General features: G+C 37.8%; 1 protein-coding gene and 1 long non-coding RNA gene across 2 annotated transcripts; one reads left to right on the top strand and one right to left on the bottom strand.

The window, feature by feature from the left end:
* The first annotated feature begins 70 nt into the window (after nucleotides 1-70).
* Nucleotides 71-16,508, top strand: ascc1 (activating signal cointegrator 1 complex subunit 1). Its single transcript, XM_079260709.1, has 10 exons — nucleotides 71-306; nucleotides 398-500; nucleotides 614-711; nucleotides 791-969; nucleotides 1,079-1,212; nucleotides 3,803-3,922; nucleotides 4,015-4,139; nucleotides 4,736-4,809; nucleotides 6,854-6,998; nucleotides 15,479-16,508. Exons 1-9 carry the CDS (start codon nucleotides 195-197, stop codon nucleotides 6,968-6,970), a joined length of 1,062 nt encoding a protein of 353 aa, XP_079116835.1. The 5' UTR covers nucleotides 71-194; the 3' UTR covers nucleotides 6,971-6,998; nucleotides 15,479-16,508.
* LOC306771663 lies at nucleotides 13,722-14,777 on the bottom strand. The gene is made up of 3 exons (XR_013771766.1): nucleotides 14,638-14,777; nucleotides 13,933-13,997; nucleotides 13,722-13,854 (listed from the first exon to the last, which is right to left on the bottom strand). It is a non-coding gene; the product is annotated as an uncharacterized lncRNA (long non-coding RNA).
* Nucleotides 16,509-21,105: the final 4,597 nt, after the last annotated feature.

Here is a 21,105-nt window from a genome sequence, read left to right on the forward strand (position 1 = left end):
TGGTGTCGTCATGTGTTTTGTAGATCTACCAAAACACTTACTGTCGTAAAATTGCATCCATCAACCGGCACGTCTATGAAGAAGTTGCTTGCTAAGCTGGTTATAAATACAAAGTAAGATAATTTATACGGTGTATTTTTCGCCGTCATTTTGTTTCTGTTGTAAACTCGAGGTTTAGCGAAAGTGTCCAAAATATGGATGTTCTGCGCCCACCTCTTATCAATATAGATGGAAGAATATATCGCAGGAACATAGTTAAGGAAGAACATTATGAGGAAGAAGATGTGTCCTATCTGGGACCATCGGGTAAGTGCAACTATGTCGATGTTTACAACTAAGACAAGTTTAACTTCTACAGTTACTTTAACAGAAACCAACACAGTATTTATGTCTACAGAGAGTGAGGAGTTCCCAGAAGATGAATCTTGTGACAGCCACTTCATTCAACAGACAGATAAAGGATACCGCTGTGCTGTTGATCTACCAAGTGTTCTTTACAAGTGAGTCACATACAAAATGCACATGTTGTACTTGAACTGTATTTTCATCGACTTAAAAAGTGTCCAAGTAGCAGCCTTAACGTGTGTTTCTGTATTTAATCTGTGTGCTTCAGGTATATCATTGGGAAAAAGGGAGAAACACGTAGACGTCTTGAGTTTGACACAAAAACATCTATCAACATCCCCAAACAAGGAGTGGAAGGACAGATTGGTGAGGATGAAGAGCAAATCAGGTTAATCTGAAGTTTCTTTGGTTGAATCCAACTTCACTTTGTCTTTTTGTCTGACAGTTATCACAGGTGCCAAAAAAGCTGCAGTTTCATCTGCACTTACCCGCATTGAGGTTTTGGTGGAGAGTTTCCGGAAGAAGCAGCCTTTCACTCATTTCCTGTCATTCCCACTGAATAATCCTAAAATTCAGGCTGGATTCCAGAGGTTTAAAGATGACGTGTTGCAGCGGTGCTCGCAGGTATTTCATACCTAAATAACAGGGGATAATTCTGGTTATCATTTTTAAAATCGGTATATCACATCATTCTGAATAATGCGTTCATAAATTGTCATCATCTGATGTGTAGGATCACGGAGTGGAGGAAAGCATCTTCCAGAACCCTGCAAAGCTTCATCTGACTGTTGGCACCCTGACGCTCTTAAATGATTTAGAAGTGAGAAAAGCATGTGAACACCTCCAAGAATGTCAAAGTTTCATCAGGTAAGAGCTGAATGTGTGTGTTTTTTTAATGCAGAGGTAAAGCAAAAGATATTGCAATAAACACTAAATTTCCTTTCACAGCACAAATGTGATCTCCACTTATTTTCTTATTGGTAAGAAAACCTCTGACAAGACAGATTTGAACCTAGTAAAAACTAAAGTCTACAATAAAAATTTTTTTTTAAAAAATCTAAAGCAACATGTCACAATATCTTCACTCTGATTTACCACTTGTCCATAAAATGTATTGCTATGCATCAAAATTGCCACATCAACGCAAGACTCTGCTCTAATCTGAGGCAATGATATGGGAAAATAACAAAAACATGAAATCAGCAATGTCCACCATACAGTTCTGCTAATTTCTCCACTTCAAGCAGACCACACAAACAAGGTGTCAGATGAAAGAAGAGGCTCTACCTGGCATAGAAATGTGTGCCATTACTGTATGACAAAAATGCTGTGAGGCAACAACCAAAGTGTAGCACATAAAAAAATGACTAAGACTAATCAGAATTAGGTAATAGCATGTCTTACTCTTACTTTTTTGGGGTGAAAACCTTTATTTCACCTCTAAAACAACCTTTGAATGTGTTCTAAGACTATGTTTGAAATGAACCACAAAGGCCCTGTTAGTTTACGTGAAGATGAAAGCAGTTTATAGTGATTCTAAGCTGAATTTATCAGCTACCTCTTGAGTCTTCTGATAATCTCCTGGAGGCAGTAAAAAAGATGCCTTGCCAAATACAGCTTAAGTGGTATTTGAGTATTTTTATGAACAGGTTGATGAAAAACATTGTAAAAGTGTATGTTTACAGGTACATATAGACCAATTACCATACAGTTTAAAGCTGGGGTGGGTAATGCTGGAGAGCTAGCAAGATTTATATGCAGGATGTGGCTATCAGGTATGTACTGCAGGAGGGGGAAGAGGGGAGCCGGGAGCAGAAGCTTACAAAATATAGGAAATTCACAACTTTATTTTGGTCCAAACGTTCAAACAATAGTTCTTATTGTTCATAATTACAAAATGTATCGACTACTATCAAGATGTGGAATCACTTCACCCAGAATAAAAAAAAAATGTCTCTGAGCAAGCTCACCAACTATAGCTTTCAAGTATTTCCAATCGGAAAACTTTCATTAAAGACACATATTAGAACCTATCAACGGCTAATTTGGCATCCATCTTCCATCCTACCTGACCTGTTAGCCCTCTCCAACCAGCAAAAGACGATCTTGCAACAACTCTTGTTTTGTTTTATTCTCTCGTTTAGTCTTCTTGCATTTCTTTGCTGAACCAGCAATGTTGTGTGTTCAAAACAGCCGGTGTTTTTACAGGTAGGAAAGCAAAACTCTGTTGCAATGTCACACGAAATCCTGGATGAAAAAGTTGTATGGTGTGGTTCCTCAGCCTTGGGACGCTGCAGCAGCTCCAGAAATGCACATGATAGGTGTCACTGTGTCATCAAACAAGTCTGTAACACAGACTTTTAAGATCAGGAAAATACGTAATACATCTTTAAAGTAATTGTTATACTAGTTTGTTAAAAATTTCAGACCCTCATATACCAAGAAATTAATCCTTTTTTCCCTTCTTTTTCATGTCTATGTTAAACATGATGAGTTCACACATTAGTTGCACATTGTTTATCTTATAGCTAAGGTGGTGCTAATATCTAGTTCTCACATATAACCTAAAGTAACCAGTAATGTCTGAGTTTACATGTTGGATTTGGGAATAAACTTTGAAAAACTGGACAAATATTCACCCATGAATTATTAATTTAGCTGGATGAATTGGTTATGATGGCTGCTTGAGGACTGTGCTGAACAAAGCAGTGATGTCAACATGAACCTCATATTGCCATTAACATCTTGGTACCAAATACTATATGTCACTAAAGAATTGTGCCTTTGCTTGTTCAGCAGCTTGTGTTTTGTGAGCAGCTGCACGAGAGTCCACTGGGGTCATAGTGATGTGGAAATGACCTGATTTTTACAGCTTTAGTTTAACAAGCAATTTCTGAACCGTCATTTCAATTGTGTTGTAACAGAAGGTAAGACAATGTCCACCACAAAGATAAAAATCATGGTTCAAAGTTAAAACACATTAAACAATTAAGAATAATAATTTAAAAATTAAATTAAGTTTTTTTTCTTTTTTTCTTTTTTTTTTTTTTAAATGGATCCTTCTGGGTCTGAAATAAAGAATAAAGTAAGTAAGTAATGTTGCTTAAAAGGATTGTACATTATAGTCATATTGTAGTAATTGTAGGATGTTTCATATCTCAGTCCAACTGCTGCATCTTATTTTATTGCCAGCCTTGATTTTATTTGGTTACACAGTTTATTTTAAGTCCAATCTCAGATTTGAGATTTTTTATTTATTTATTTATTTATTTATTTTTTTAATAACAGCCTGTTTGGATTTCTGTGGAAAGGTCACCTTGCCCACAACAGGGTGACCTTGTAAAAATGTCTATAAGTTTTTAAATAGCTGCAATATTTTTTTTTTATCTCTAACATAAAAGCTTTTTGAGTTCCATCAGAATGATCTGCTCTGTTATGTTTTTTTTTTTCCCATTAGAGACATCACTGAAGGAAAGCCTGTGCTGTTGGACGTGACCGGCATAGAGTACATGAATGATGACCCGGCCATGGTGGATGTTCTGTATGCCAAAGTCAATGTGAAAGATGGATCAGATAAGTCAGTGCATCAAAGAAGAATGAAAAACATTTAAAGTTCATTATTTCGGTGTTTTAAAGCAATTTCAGTCTTTGAATATTGTCGCACTCCAGGTTGCAGATGATTGCAGATCGGCTGGTGGAGCATTTTGTCTCTGCAGGGTTGATGATCAGAGAGTGGGACAGAGTGAAGCTGCATGGCACTGTGATGAACACTCTGTTCAGAAAAGACTCCACAGGTAAAGAAACTTAATACCCACAAATGCAGAGTTACTAGCACAGCTGCGAGGATGGGACGTGCTGTGATCACCCTGGTATCTGCTTGCCAGAAACATGCTTGCCAATGTCCCCTTATTATCTTTTGGCTCGGACTGGGATTGGAGTGACGACAACGCTGAGCCTTGAACAATCGCAGCAACTAATTTGTGCAGAGGGGAATCGGGGGAGGCAGTTCAGTGTTTGGCCTCAGCGCTGTTTACGTGCACTGAGTGGTGTGTTTTCCAAGTACTCTGACAATGTCTTTATTCATTTTGGACATGGATCCAATCCAGCAGCAGTTCTCAAATTTGCACCGGATTGACCAACAGCACAGAACAAGTGAGAGGCCCACCAATGCTGATCGTGTTTACCACCATGTAGACAAGCCCCCCCCCCCTTTCTCCTTAGTCCCTATTTCACAAGATCCTTTTACAAGCTAAGTAACCTTGACAGCCACTGTACTGTTGTAATGAAACACGCTGCGAGTAAATATGTTTATTGGATCAGAAAGATAACTTATCTGTGTTGTTTTTCTCAGTGTTGCATTGTTCAGCTGTTCTGTCTGGTGTTTTTCCAGTTGAAGACGCAGGAGGGACAGGAAGACAAACCCTGAGTGAAAGAGAGGCTTTTGATGCCAGAAACATATTAAAGGTTAGAGGAAATGCACTTGTCTTGAATTACACCCAGACCTGTCCTCTCTGTCCATCTGTTGTTTAATATATAACAACCGTCACGTAATAATAAGCTTGTGGTGAAAAAATCTGTTGTAGACGCAGATGGTGACAAGTTATAAATCTTAGAAAAAATATGATGAAATTGCAATGAATGCTTTGAAGAATTTAGATTTTTAAATGGTTTAATAGCATAACAGGTGCCAAGTTTGTGTCTTTAGATGGATTAAATGGAGATTTTAATCTTACTAAAAATACAAATTAGATCTTGCTCATGCCATGTTGTAACATTATTGCTATAACCATTTTGCTCTCAGTATATTAATCGGATTTACAGCTGTAGTTGACATTTCCACTACATTTGGAGTCTCAAGAATTTGCCATTTAGTCTGTAAGTAGAGAGATGTTGGGGGAACGCCGAACCCCCCTGCACCAGAGGATTACTGGGCTCATTTTGAGTCTGACTGACTTCTATCAGCTATTGCAAAAGGTGTTTTGATTTTAGACTGGTACTACACGATTATGTTCCCAGATTACCTGCAAAATGAAATAAGGAAATTTATAAGCACTTTATCTCATTAAAAGTCACGGCAGTCAGATTTTAGATCCCAGGTGTGTTCATAAAGGACTTTATCTATTTTTAGTCTGCTTGATTTTTCAACTAGTGTTGCCTTTTTTGTATCAGATGTTTTAAAATTTGCAACAAGTACAGAGGAAGAATGTGAAGAAGCTATGGGGAAGTCAGACAATAGTTTTATTATTTACACCAGTGCTTTTCCTTTTCTGTGACGTCCAACTGTTGCTCAGAAAGTCTCGTTGTGGTTGTTTTTGTTCTGTAATTGATATAATTGCACTAATAATATATATTATTGCTGCTTCTATAGGAAGGAGGGACATTAGTAGCAGCCTGGTGCTGCTGATCAAATACATTTGAATATCAGATCATCAGCAGGCTGTGAAAGCAGAGAAGGCTTTGTTGCTGCACATTGGTCGCAAACCATTTTGAGTCCATCATACTTGATTCCAAGCAAACTCGCAAATGTGAAAGAGAATCACTCAAAAAGAAGAATCAGTCTGGTTAGTCATGTTTTTTTTTGTTTTTTTTTAATGATTTTGGTCATTATTTTTGAGTGTATTTTTGAGCTTCTATGGCAAAATGATCCCTATTTCCTCCTTGGAAAGAATCCTTTTAAAACATTCCTGTATCCAGGCGGTGATCCAGATCATCCCCACAATCTGATAACTTGTTCATTATTCCATTTCTGAAATTTCCTGAAAATGTCATCAAAATCTGTTTATAACATTTTGTTATATTGCTGAAAAACACACCGACGAAACCTGCTGACCACATGGCCTCTGCCAAGGTGGAGGTAATAAATATAAATAAATTCCTTCTAACCTCAGTGAACTGAGGCAACCTTTGTGTAGAAGAGTGAGACTAAACTCCTCCACACTGATGTGATATACCGTGAACTTAGTAACATGGAAAAACATATACTTAAAGAAAATTACACAAGACATTTTTTTTATCAGTTAGTTGCTGAATGCATATTGGTCATGGGATGCTGTTTACCTAATTTTGAGGACCAGTATCTCAATGGTCCATATGCTTTATGACTTATTTATTGCTTTAAAATGTCCTAATATATAAAATCTTAAAAATGCATTCTATTTTTTAAAACAACACATTTTATATCGCCTAAAATGTGACTTTAAGACTAAAAGAAACTTTTTAAAGAGTACTAAAGACATTTTATTAGAACAAAAACACCTGGGATGATGACATAGAAAGAAACAGTGCTTTTGTCGAGTTGTGGAATCAAAGCGTTGTATTTTTCCGTGCGAGTTACGTCAGTAATGCACATCCAGAAATACATTTTCTGGATGCTAGTTTTGTCTTTCTTAACATTGCAGTCTTTCATTTTCCTTATTACCACAGAGGTTGGACATTTGGTATTATGAAGCTGACTGTTCTTTGCAATTATGATATTTTGAAATTTGCACATGTATTCTTCTTGTTACAGACATTTGGTCATCATAGTTTTGGGGAGTTTGAACTGAACAACGTCCATCTGTCGCAAAGATATTCAACAGACTGTACTGGATACTACACATCTGCAGGCAGCATCAACTTCTCCTGATCCTTACCAGGACAGAGCTTATTATGAGGTGGGCAATGTGAGAAATTGTGTCTTGTTTCCAAAGGCCTTGCTTTGGATAAACAGGTGTATAAAATGAATTGATGGATGTTTCTTGGCAAGCAAAGGCTGAACTGTGTTGCCCAGTAGGTGGCAGCATAGTTGTTTTTTTGTTTTCTATTAACCTATCTTCACTTTAAAATAGTTTGTAAAGCCTATATTTGTATTATGTTTGCTCTTTGTTCTTCTGTGTGAAAAAATATGAAATGATCAGAATACTGGGTGAATGAAATAACTATTACAAAGGCTAATACATTCGTGGTAATCTGTTTTAAGATGCTTTAGGCCAATTTTTGTTTGTCTGCTTCTCTCTGTAGACAGTTGGTTTCGTTGAGGGAGTCTGAGTCTCAAAGGAGGAAAAAAGGGGGAAACAAAGCACAAATTAAAAAGTTCAAATATGCTCTGAAGCTTGTGTTGCCTTTAGTTGATAACATATTTGACAGAAACTAAAAATTTAATGGACTGACCTTTTTGGCTGTCTTAGGAACAAGCCAATTTGTAGTCAAGCTGGCTTTTTTTCTGTAGTTTTTTTGGTGCATATATATATATACATCAAAAATATACATATATACATCATATATATATATATATATATATATATATATATATATATATATATATATATATATATATATATATATATATATGTGTGTGAGTGTGTGTGTGTGTGTGTGTGTGTGTGTGTATGTATGTGTATGTATATATATATATATATATGTATACATATAGATACATATATATAGATATAGATATATATATATCTATATATATATAGATATATATATATAGAGATATATATATATATATATATAGATATATAGAGATATATATAGATATATATAGATATATATAGATATATATATATATATATATATAGAGATATATATATATATATATATATAGGCTGCACGGTGGCGCAGTGGTTAGCACTGTGGCCTCACAGCAAGAAGGTCGCTGGTTTGGTCAGTGGCCTTTCTGTGTGGAGTTTGCATGTTCTCCCCGTGTATGTGTGGGTTCTCTCCGGGTACTCCGGCTTCCTCCCACCATCCAAACACATGCATGATAGGTTAATTGGTCACTCTACATTGCCCCTAGGAGTGAGTGTGAGCGTGAGTGTGGTCGTTCGTCTCTCTGTGTGTGGCCCTGCGATGGACTGGCGAGCTGTCCAGGGTGTACCCTGTCGCCCAAAGCCGGCTGGGATAGGCTCCAGCTTCCCCGCGACCCTGAATTGGAATAAGCGGTTCGGAAAATGAATGAATGAATGAATGAATATATATATATATATATATATATATATATATATATATATATATATATTGGGGTGGGAAAATCGAATTGAATAATTGGGATTTTTTTCTTCACAATTTTAAAATCGATTGTTTTGTTAAAAAATCTATTTCTATTGTTTTTAATTGATCTTTATACTTGTTTTCATGGGCATTATAGCAGCAGAATGATGGTCTGGCGACTGCGTTGTTTTTTCCTCATTGAAATAAAGAAAAATGACAAGCAAAAAAGTTTTATACATTTTTCTTTTTTGTTTGTTTTTACTCGACAAAACCCGCAATATCGGAGAATTGTGAGAATCGCAATTTAAGTCGAATCAGCACCCAAAAAATCAGAATCGAATCGGGACAAAAGCATATCATCACACCCCTAATATATATACATATATATGTAAAATGAGGCACCAAAAAGCCAGTATTGTTCTGGGAAGACTCGCCATATAAATGTGTGGAATCTACCTGCAAGCTGTCTGCAAGATACTTTTCAGTGTAGGACTGATGGAGAAGTATCTTCCTTCCTGTGAACTGACCTCTTCTGTGAGCTCATTGTCTCACATGTTCAGCCTGCGTACAGAAGTCAACGTTGAAGCTTGTGCTTAATAATTTAAACCTTCCTGTCAGGAGTTAAGCTGAAATAGCTGCCAGTTTTCAGCCTGCTCATGGTAGCAAAAAGATATTTACAGGTAGACTGTAAGACTTGATGATTTATTAGTTGGTATTGTCTTTGTAGTGTAAAACCAAAGCATTTGTCAAATCAGGAAGAAATCATTTGTTGAAACACTGATTGAGCTTTACACACAAGTCTCGCCTCGTCCCCGCACCGCTGGATGTAATAGCCTTGTATTGCACATTTCCTTTCACCTCACTGCCTCATGAATGTGTTCATGCATCGCTGACGTGATTTATTACCCCTCCATGGTTTTATACCCCCTGTCTTTTTTCTTTTAAAAAAAAAAAAAAAAAAAAAAATCCGACAGTGTCCTTCCTTACAAAGTACAACCTTGCTCCCACATCCGTTTTTCAAGTGTGTCAGTGAAAACAGACATCAAACACAAGAGCTGGACCACAGATTTTTCTTCTTCTTCTTTCTTTTCTTCTGATTTTTCCCAGCTTTCCCCTCAGCTGGTGATGCTCTCTGGTTTGGCATGCAGGAGGGTGATCATTAAGCATGCGAAAGTAACACTGATGAAAACCGAGGACCTGTTTTGTTTGTCAGCGCTGTCATTCTGTGCTTCTTTTCTTCTCCTCTTTGTTATTTTCATAACCCTCTTCCTTTCTCTTAGAGCTTCTATGTCCACGTACATCATTAGTTTTCGATGCATGAGCACGCTTTAGCTTTGTCAGGGCATAAAATGTATTTATTCAGACTCACAAAAGTACCTAATTATGCACACTTGCTCTAAGACAGGATCTTGTTATGGGGTCAGGATCAGGCATGTAGCATAACACCACACTAAGACAACGTGGTGACATTTCCGGCCAGTGTGAACAATGCTGCTTTTAGCACACACACAAAAAGAAAAACCTCAAGAAACAGACCGTTGCTAATTAGATTCACGAAGATCCTTCATTATAGTCTCTCTTGGCAGAGACATGATTAAGGATGTGTTGCACAGATGTCCTTAGTAGGGACTTCACTGAAGACAGGTAAAGGTTAACATGTCACCTGCAGACGGCAATTTCAGTTTATCAGGAGATTTCCATATTACATGTTCAAATTTTAATGTTTCTTTTAAATGGCCACACGTCCACCTTTTTGCCTGTTTGCAGCACAGATGTTAACAGATATACCAGTTAAAGAAAAAGTAGAGAAATAAATAACATTTTCCTCAGGGAGTATGTAATCATTTAATGTTCCAGTGTGGGATGATCTAGGAGAGAAATGCTGTAAAATATTGAGTAAGTTGTGCTTATAGAGTTGGTCCAATGCTGTTTCTGCAGTAGCTTAGAAGGAACAAAGCAGCAATGTAAATACTGTCCGAAGAGACAGCCTTTTTTGTCCTTTATTTACAGCCCCTGTAGATTTTCCATTGCAGGTTTTGAAGGAAAAGTAGGGGATAAATTGGTTGTTAATGTCACATAACTAATCGCCTTTAGACAACGTTGAGTTCAGAGTTTTGGATTTAAACTGGCTATGAAAATCAGCAGTATTTCCGTTTTTTTTCTCTTTTGATTATATTTACCATGAGTGACATTTTATTTGCAGATTCATTTGCTAAGTCTGCTTAATCCAATTTAGAATGAGAAATTAACTTAATATGCATGGCTGTGGATATATTTCACTCTGGCAGACCACAGCGGAGCTTCAAACCAGGAAGTCACTTACTATGAAGTGAAAGTATTAAGGTCCACAACCCCCTGATGAACTAGTTCATATGTGCAAACCCTCTAAGCCAGTGATCTCCAACCCCCGGGCTGGGCCGTGGGTCATTTGGTCATTTGGCCACAAAGAAAGAAAAAATAATTTCCATTATTATATTTTATTTTTACGCGAATGATGTTTTGAAAAGTGACCAGTTTTCTCTGTTGCATCCGTCTCACTCTATGCACGTCACAGCGAGCAAAATCATGAAGTTTGTTTTCGTGTTGTGTCTCATTTTGCAGGTATGTTGAAACATTATCATAGCGACCAGAGTGTGTTGCATTGTGTCGGGTAGAAACGATGTTGCTCATGTGATGTTTTGTTGTTGGTGTGACGTTACGAGGACACCGCTAATAAAGTTGCACATGATACCACAGTGGATTTACGTTCATTATTATTACTACAGAGAAAATACAACAGTTTTTAATGCCGATCTTGTCATTTTATTTAGTTTTTATAAGCTTCACCATTAGATTGGGCCGTGAAAATATTGTCAGACATTAAACCGGTCCGCGGTACAGAAAAGGTTGGGGACAACACTGCTCTAAGCGATCCACCAGTAAATCCACCGCATGAAGATCCACTGTAGGACTCTATGAGGACTCAGTTGCTGTTGCAGTCTATTTCTTTTCTCACCTGGAAGCATCCTGTGTGCATTTTATGGTAAAAGAAATCTGCTAACGCCATGCATTGTGTTTGCTTGGTCTTCCTCACCCCCAGAATTAGTGTCAGACACTGAAACATTAGCAGCAGCTTGTCTGTAAATTACAAGGTGAAGTGGGTGTGTACTTATCCTCTCCTCTGATCATCGTTAGTGTTTAGTCACCAGGGTTGAACCTAATAAGCTTTGTTGTTTCACAGAATCTCTGACTCAGTCAAATATACCGGTTTGTCAGAGCCTCTCCTGTCTTTACACCTTTTGGTTTCTCCCTTCAACTAACGCAGACAACACAAGCTAGTTGTTCACTCAGTGTCGAATATGTTCTGGAAATGGAGATATTTTAGCTGTGAGTAGGCATGGTGGTTTGACTCATGTGAAAGTGGTTAAATGTCTGACAACACCCCTGAGTCATCTCTTAATTAGTCATTTCTGTGCCCCCCCCTGCAGTTTGAACCTCCATCCAGATCCTTAAATTTACAAGACAAGCTGGCGCAACTTTCAGTGAGACCGATCCCCAGCTCTGTTTGCGTTACTGTGGAACTACATCCTCATTTCTGACGATCTAATGAGGCAGAGGAGCTGGATTTTAATTAAAATGTTAAACGGTTTGTCTGTCCGTCCAGCGATGTGTTTACATACATGTATGAATCACATTGGGTGTAGCAGCACGACAAACTACTCTCATTAAAAACCCACATTTACAGTTTAAAGCCAGCAGATTGTTTCTGATCCTTTTTAAATATTTCTACCGAGTTTAAACAAAAAAATAAGTGGAGGTTGAAGGCCGCGTTTACAAAAAGAAATTAAATCAAAACTGCAGACGAGCCAAAGACGCTGTCTTCAGTAATGAAAATTCACATCATGATCGGAAGCTCATCAAGTCTTGCGTTATCTCAAGCAAGTGTTGTTTAGGCCTTCACCCAATTTGCATATTTAATTCAATGCCAGTTTTCAAAGGGGCCTTTTGTTCCATAAAAACACTTTGAAATGTGCTCAACGTGATCGATGTCAGCGTTTTGCTGCGAATTTACTGTTTTGATATTCGGAACCACGCTGTGCAGTTTTTCATGTGTAATTAGAAGTTAAGCTTTCTGTGGGAATAGAAGACGTTTAACATCAACTGGGGGGAAAAAGATGATGTTTAACAGATGGGAGCTTTTAATACAGCGGATATGTTTGATTTGCATGCTTACCGTCTCTTCTAATATGTATAAAACGGATGAAGCACCTAATTACTTTTTTAAGGTCAAGTGTACCTCAAAGCGTGAATGTGGGTCAAGTCTATTTAAGTGGTGCAACGTAGAGAAGATTTAAAACCAAACCCAGTTAAGTGACATTAAAAACATCTTTTGACAATAAAAGAGCACAACAAAGATGTTTCAGTTGTTTCTTATTTTTTAAGTTTGGTGATTGATTCAACATGTCATGTTAAAAGGAGCTCTGTAGATGAAAATCAAACTGGATCTTTCAAGGTGAAACACAGCTCCGCACCTTTCTTTTTTTTTTTTTTTTTTTGGATAGCTCTTTAACGTTGGATGTAACACTCCAGTCACATGTCGCCACTGCTTGAAGTTCACACTAATCAATCTGCAACTAATGGGCATAACTGTCCTTGATGGACAGCCGAGACTAGAGCATTTGAAACGTCTAACCTGCGTTTCCAACAAGAAGGCAGCTGATCGCTGCAGCAGCTTTTTGTCATTCTGAGTCTGGAGCCTGCCTGCAGCTGTCCACATCTGTTTACTGCTGGAGGCATGCACACTATCAGGAGAGGCGCAGAGCTTAGATGTTTAAACAGCAAGACTACTCTCAGAGCTGCTGTTTGCTTTGTGTACAATTTTGCACATGAAGAGTATAAAATAGGGCAGGCAGAATTTTTTTCTGTGTGTTCTGTAAAAATGTGTGCAAACTCCAGGAGATGTCTGCTTCGTAGATAAATTTGACATCAATGTGCAAAAGTGCAGATTTACTCCTTAAATGTTCTGTAGTTTATGTTGCAGCATGGCATCCTTTGATGCAGCTTTTTTTTTTTATACCAAAACCACCGCTATCAGATTACAGAGCGAAAGTGAGAATTGATATCTCATATTTCTTCTTGCAGAGAGCTGCCTGCTGCTCAGGCTAAGGTGTTGCAGAGGAACAGTTTTAGGTCTCTGGCAGGGTTTTCATTTCCAGCAGGAAAGCTGTGAAAACACTTCAGCTTTAGAAGTTAGTGTGCTGTTAGTGGAAAACAAGTAATGCTCTGGAGGATCATAGTTTTTCCACTCAAGACCTTTTGCTTTTTATCTTCTCACCAGCATGTTTTAATACTGTTGTCAGGTCTCAACAAAATAACAACAAAAAAAAAGAAAAAAAAGAAACTGATCTCTGTAAAAGTGTTGCCCTGTCAGATGTCGCCCTCTTCCTGCTAGATCAGCCATCGTTGGAAGCTTCCTTGCACCAGTCAAATGTTTCCAGCTCGACTGTTGCCTTTTTATCCTCCTCCTATGATGACGTTAGCGGTTCTTGTTGATGTCAGCTGCAGACGTGTTATCACAGAGAACCTGTCATGTACAGTCTCATAAAGAAAATCAACAGAGGATGAATAGATTCTAACCTGTGACTGGGAACATCACAGAAACAGGGATGTGCACAGCATGACAGGAGGGCTCTTCAGCAGGCCTAAAACATGATTGGTTCTCGGTTACTGATCATCAGTAATATGGGTATGACCATGTGTCTGTGCAGAGATACTAGAAGACAAAGCATCATTAACTTCTGGGCACTTGCTTTCTGCCACCGTGAGACTAATAAATTCATTCTAATAGTTAGAAAATAATTAGCTCCGCTTAAAGGCAGAGTATGGAAGATTTCAAGGCGATTCTTTCCACCACTAGGTGGCAAACACCAGGTCGAGAGCAAAACCTCAAAACTGCTACCTCCACAAATGACCACAGGTTGGCAGTAATGAGCAAAACTCACCCCTCACCCCTCCTCCTTGCCAGCTCCAATGAGGGCAGGAATCGCTTGTGAGCTGTAGCTCAGAGCCGCTCTGCAATAAATGGGCTTATACTCCCCCTACTGGTGGAAAAAGGTACTTTTCTTTTTCCTGGTCAGGAAACATTCAAGAAGGGTCTTTGTCATGAATCAAACTTGTAATTTAATAACGCATCAAATATGGACAGACTGGAACCTACATGTTTAAAAAACTATCTAATTATGTTTTTGTTTTTTTTAGTTAATTTAATTAGAAAATATTGAAAATCTTACATACTCTACCTTTAATATCATCATGCAGTAGTGGATGTATGATGATAATTACCTTGCACCTTGATGCTTTCCTGCCTTTTCTTTCTGACACCAGGAGCTGTCCAAAACTTAGAGAAGCATGTGATCCAAATATTAGGCTAGTTTCCGTTGACAGTGAACATTTAATTGACTAAAGTGTTGCTCAGTCTTCCGTCTCTACTGCAGCTGCCTGCAGAGCTAAACACTGGCTTCAGTACTTGTCAGGAAGGGGCAAACTGCTGTCACACTGCTCTCAACTTACTTTGCACTCTTAATAGCTGTGTGACCCAGTTTGAATCCCATTGAATCACATCTACACACATTTATAGCAGCTCCACTTAACAGCTGTATGTCACTTGAGATGACTCATTAAATGCCTCATAATGTGGTTATTTCACTCTTCCCCCTTTCAAAATCACATTGGGAAGGATTTCCAGTGTAGGAACTTGCTGTCATACTGATTTGTTCATTCATTCATTCATTCACTTATTTTTTATAGCATGTTTAAGTATCCATGACGACGTGAAAACGGCTCACAGACGCAGCAAGATACGCAAAATACTACCACAATTCCTAGAAAGTTCAGATACGGTGGAAAGTGTACATTTCAAATTCATTTGATTTGGAAGTCTCATGAAACTCAGTTTTCCCAGCAGAATAATTTCACATTTTATCTGATTTGCAGTTTAAAGTTCTGACATGCAAGGAAAAAAATGAATATGAATTTTTCTCTTCTTTAAATTTGTCTCCTAAAACTCCTCTGTCAATGATTAATAACCAAATAACAAATGACAGACTCACTGTGGGTGGGGAAAATTTTTTTTAAAACCACAGGGAGCTTCATCTTCCTCATCATCACTTATTGTGTGTTGCAGGTTTCCGTTGAACTCATCAGAGTGGAAAACTGTCACTGATGCTGGCTGATAAAGAAGCATCTGAAAAGACGGAGGAAGGGGGAAACAGAGCGTGCTTCTGAGTCTTTTGTGGAAACCAGATGATAAATTTGGATTGATTATTTTTCTTTCCTTTCTTCAGTGTTTTCCCTCTTTGCCACAACTTTGCGTCATGCATTCAACCATGGCTTGTTGTAATTAGCTGTTGTGTACCAGGAATTCCTGAAGCCATCCTCGCAGTTGTTTCATCATGTGACAACATGAACAGCCACGATAAGCAGCGCAGCTCGGCGAGAGCCTGGTGAGCCATTTGTGAAAGAGAAAGGGGATGTGTTGTTCACATTTCCAGACAGCAAATATTCACAGATAAGGAAGCCTGCAGATTGCGCCGCATACAGCCTTGTCTGATGTTATTAAAATGAAACTTCCCAACTCGTCCGCTCCTTTCGTGAAAACTGATTATGTTTCTTCAAGGAGAGATAAGTTTTTATCAACATCTGCAAGAGAGAGGAAGAGGAACTAGTTCATCCCCTCAATTGTAAAGTCGTTCTTCCACCGCAGGTCTGCAAGCTATAGATGCTGAGGAGGTGCTTTGTGTTTAAAATTAAAATGATTGCACAAAAAAATGTATGCATAAAATAAAAATAGAAAGAGGAAGAACCTTTTTGCTAATACTGATGAGCATGTGATATGCTATGTTATGGTGTGCGCAAGCATTAAAACGCTGGGATTATGGGGATTATGTTACCTGAAAGCAGCATGAGTGGGAAAATGAAATGGTATGAAAAAATGATTGTGACCATCACAGCTGCACAGGTTCACCCAATATATTTAAGCGCTCCTTTTATTAACACAGAGTACACGAACAAGGATAGAAAAAAAGACCACTGTGTAAAATAATTACTTAATGGACTGAATCCTTCAGTAGGATTGGGTTTTAGTTTAAACAAAATTACCGGCAAATATTCTGCTGTGAAACAAAATGGTAATTTATTCTCGTTATCAGCCTTTTTTTCCACTTGAACCTTTCAAATGCAACTTAAGATCAAACTGAGTCATGTTACTATGGTAACCATGGGGAGGTTTGTGCACACAAATTAATCTTGTCAAGCAAAAGTAACTTATTGTTACCTTATGACATTATATATTCACAGCCCCCCCACCCCCAGGCAAGACAAAAACATATATACAAAATATACTAATTATTAAAAGCATTGTATGTATATATATATATATATATATATATATATATATATATATAATATCCCAAACCATCTCAAGGAAGTTAAGGTCAAGCGATTGAGGAAGCCAGGTTGTCTTATGCAGCACTCCATCATTCTGTTTCTTGGTCAAACATCCCCTACACAGTCTGGAGGTGTGTTGGGATCATTGCCTTCTTGAAATACAAGTGATGATCCCACTAAGTGCAAACCAGATGGGATGGCTTGTCTCTGAAGAATGCTGTGTTAGCCATGCTGGTTAAGTGTTCTTTGGATGTTGACTAATTTATCAACTTCTTCACTAGCAAAGAACCCCCATACCATACCACGTCTCCTCCTGCATGCTTCACCATGGGAACCACACATATAGGAACCATCTGCTCACCTTATCTGCATCTCACAAAAACATGGCGAGTGTAACTAAAAATCTCAAGTTTGAATTCATCAGACCAGAGCACAGATTTCCACTGATAGAAGTTCACTCCAGATGTTTATATATAGACATACATATATATATATGTATGTATGTCTCTCTCTCTCTCTCTCTCTCTCTATATATATATATATATATATATATATATATATATATATATGGGTTTGTTTTTTTTAAATGAAAGTATTTACATCCACACAAATGCACGAGTTTTTTTTTTTTTTAAATTAAATTCTATCAATAGACTAGGTTTTGTGATGACCTAACTTCATAACAAGTGCATCTATGCTAAGTTTGAGATTAACCCTGTTCCCATTTTTTGCCTTTAAAACAGTTATTTCCTTAACACACCTGCATCATTTTAATGGTATTGGATAATCTAATATTAAATTTACTCAAGCAGCACACTTCTTTAAAAAAATTAGGTAACTATTTAAAAGAATTGAGGTACTTTACTTGAGGCTTTGCATTTTATGCAGATATCCATATTTTCTCTGCAGCTCTTTTTGTCACAGCTTCTTTATTAGTTATATGTCAATGAAAGACAATTTATATATATATATATATATATATATATATATATATATATATATATATATATATATATATATTCTGCTATAGCAAACTGAGTTATCATTCTACGTTTATAATCTGCATAAATAGCTAGCTAGATGGCTATCAAACAATATGCAATATGGTCACATTTGTTGACTGATCTCTTTCAGTCGCATTTAATCCTGTGTGTGTGTGTTTAGCATCTAGCTTTCGGATCACAGCTGAAGTCATTAATCTGGTTGATGCATTTCTGGGAATTCAGTCTTATCAGCAAAGTCAAAAGATTGCTCTTTGCTATGATGCCACTTGAGATACTGATGGAACAGGACATGTAAACTCTGCATTTTTTTAAAAAGGTCCTTTGAGTCCTCTCATCCCTAAAAGCTCCAATATGAAGTGGAAGGAGCAGGTCAGAGTCTGTCAACATGTTTTCTATTTGCTTTAGCCTTTTTTTGTCATGTAGGATGATTCTCATTGGGAACTTTCTGCCCCAAGGCCCAGAGGGAAGCTTACAAGCCACATCCAAACTCTCCAAAGTCTTTAAAAGCTACTGGTGCAAAGCATAACACCATCTTAAATGCTTAAGTGACCCAATTCAACATGCCCAATAATCTGCAGCACATTCATCCTGATCATGATGTGACTAATGACGACCCTACTAATTAACTTATGTCCAGCCCTTTGCATTCCTGATGTACGCAGCTGGTTTGTATTGTGAGACATTTCTGCTCTTGTCCCTGCTCTCTAGTTGCAGAGCTCTGCACACTCAGGAAAAGCCTGCAACTGCCACATCAACGGATTTGATGGCAGTGTCGGAGTTAGTTCGCCCAGCTAAGCAGCATCACAGAAATGCGATCCTGCCCCTGGCTACTCAGCCTTGGCCAATATTGGTAACCTTAAACTTAAATGGGGGGGTTGGATTAAGTTTATCTTCATGGGATGAAATGGAAAGCAGAGAGAGAGGAAAAGAGAGGGCATGCAGAGTTTAGGAAGCAGAGGGAATAACGTGTGCAGACTCAAGATGATATGCAGGTCCAGCAAAACGGTTGGTCATAAATTCAGGAAAAAATGCATTAATAACGTTCTTTTTTTTCTACTTTTTCAGTCCCATAATTATCCTTATTACATTATTTGTCATGCTGACTTCATTTTTAGGTGCAGAGAGTGTTTTATGTCAGTCATTTAGGTATTCAAATGTGTTTAAGCTATGCTATAATGTTTTTCTAGTTACCTATGGTATGGTTAGTATTTAAACTCTGCGGTACATTGAATTTTATATTGTTTACTTATATTGTTTACTTTTAGTAGTATTTTGTATGTACTAATCAGAGTACTATTTACCAGAGATATAGATCCTTTTTATGATCCTGTTTATTCTCCAGTGTCTCCAGTGAGTGTATTTAGGATCCAACATGTGTGGATGGATTTGTGATGTTACCATTTATAATATGATGTAGTAGTTTTAGTCTAAAACCATGCAAACACATGTAAGCACTTTAGTTTATTTTGTGTGTGTTTGAGCTCTTTGTTTCAGCCACTAGCCATCGTTCGAATGAATCAATAGATGCAATTTTGTGCCATTTGTAGCATATTATGTTGGCATTACTGCCAACATCATCCACTCAAAGCACAGTGCTTGCAGGTATTTTCTCTCCCCCTTATGCCTCTCCTGCTCTCATACCTCCCTTGAGCATGTATCTGAATTTTTGTTCATTTTATCAGTGAGACTTGCAGAAAATCATGGAACCAAACTTCAGTGTTTTAATCCTCTCCCTGGAGAACTGAAGCAAACCATGGTTCAGTGCTTGGTTGTTTCTTCTGAACTGTGGTCCTGGGAAGACTCTAATTTTACTTGGGAATAAGATGCAAACTCTGAAAAATGTGTTCTAAATGTGTTCTGAACAGGAACTGTGAGCCCGATACAGCTTCTATCTGTGTTACCACTTTCTGAGAGGTTTTTCTGTAGTAAACATGTGGGAAAAGGTCAACATTTTCAATGAATTTAAACCCTGAATTGTGTTTGTTGGGCGAAAAATTCCAACTGCCTAATGTTTCTAAGGGAGTTTTTAGTATTGTTATTACTGAGATGGTGACGGCATCCAGGATTATTTTGAGACACTGGAAAACCACTGCACGCCCGGAATTGAAGGAGTGGATTAATGCCATGATAGACACAGCCTACGAATCTATGCTGTATAAACTGAAAGACAATACAGAAGACAAAGAAACTGACTGGGCTAACCTTTGGAACTACCTTAAAAAAAAAGATAAGAGACATTTCAGTCAGACTGTTACTTGGAGATCCCAATTGTTAACTGTTTGTCTGTCCCATTTCCCACTTCATTGCAGGAAGCAGTTAAATTTTGTATCACACTCTGTGCCTGGAAATTGTAATCCAGTGGGGGGGTCTGGGGGGTAGTAGGTGGGGGGTGAGGTGCACCAGCCAAGTTTTTTGTTTTGTTTTTCTCTTTGCTGGGTTTTTTTTAAAATTAATTTATTGAAAAATGTTAAAATCAATAAAAATTTAAATGACAAAAAAAAAAAAAAAAAAAAATCATTTTCAATGAAACACTGTCTATAAATCACAACCAGAAGAAAACTTCGTCCAATAAATCAGCTTGTTGCTATTTATTCACAGCAGCAAGCTTATTGGTCTAAACTTGTAGATTTGGGATGCAAGCAGATACTGTACCTTAGCACAAAAATGATTATTCACACCTCAAATGATTTGCTTTCACATTCTCGTTCTGCTGCTGTTGACCAAATTAAGAATGAAATTATGCTCAGATGAAGCTAAATTTAACTTAATTTGCTTTGCACCCCCCGAAGGAATTGTAGTCTGGCAAGACCAGTTTGGGAACCACTTCCTTATGATGAGAGCTTAATTGCAGCAATGCTCACTTATTTCATTTAAGTTTAACCGCAGAGATGTAATCAGCCTATATGAGTGCATTTGTACCAAACACATTTAAATAAGACAAATATATATATAATTTAAAAAAAAGACAAATAGGCTGCATCCTGACTGATCTCCAGTCCATCACTAAACATCTGTTCCACTTGCATGAATCATTTGAAGTAGGACTGCATCTCTTAGATTGGGGGCTTCTTACAAACAACACAAACCACTGAAATAATGAAACCAAGTAAGCAAAAATAAACGATTCGTGCAGGATCTAATCTTTCCTTTAACGCTCTCTCTCTCTCTCAGACACACACACACACACACACACACACACACACACACACACACTGTCTGTCCTCTCCTCCTCCTCTCATTTCCATTCATTCTGTGGAGGCAGCAGCAGCAACAGTCTTGTGTGGATCACTGACTGGAGGGCAGCAGCAGCAGCAGCAGCAGGAGGAGGAAGATACATCCTAAACCAAACTGCCTGAGCAAC

The sequence above is a fragment of the Telmatherina bonti genome (assembly GCF_933228915.1).
Source record: "Telmatherina bonti genome assembly, chromosome: 21".
In the NCBI taxonomy this organism is placed as follows: domain Eukaryota; kingdom Metazoa; phylum Chordata; class Actinopteri; order Atheriniformes; family Telmatherinidae; genus Telmatherina; species Telmatherina bonti.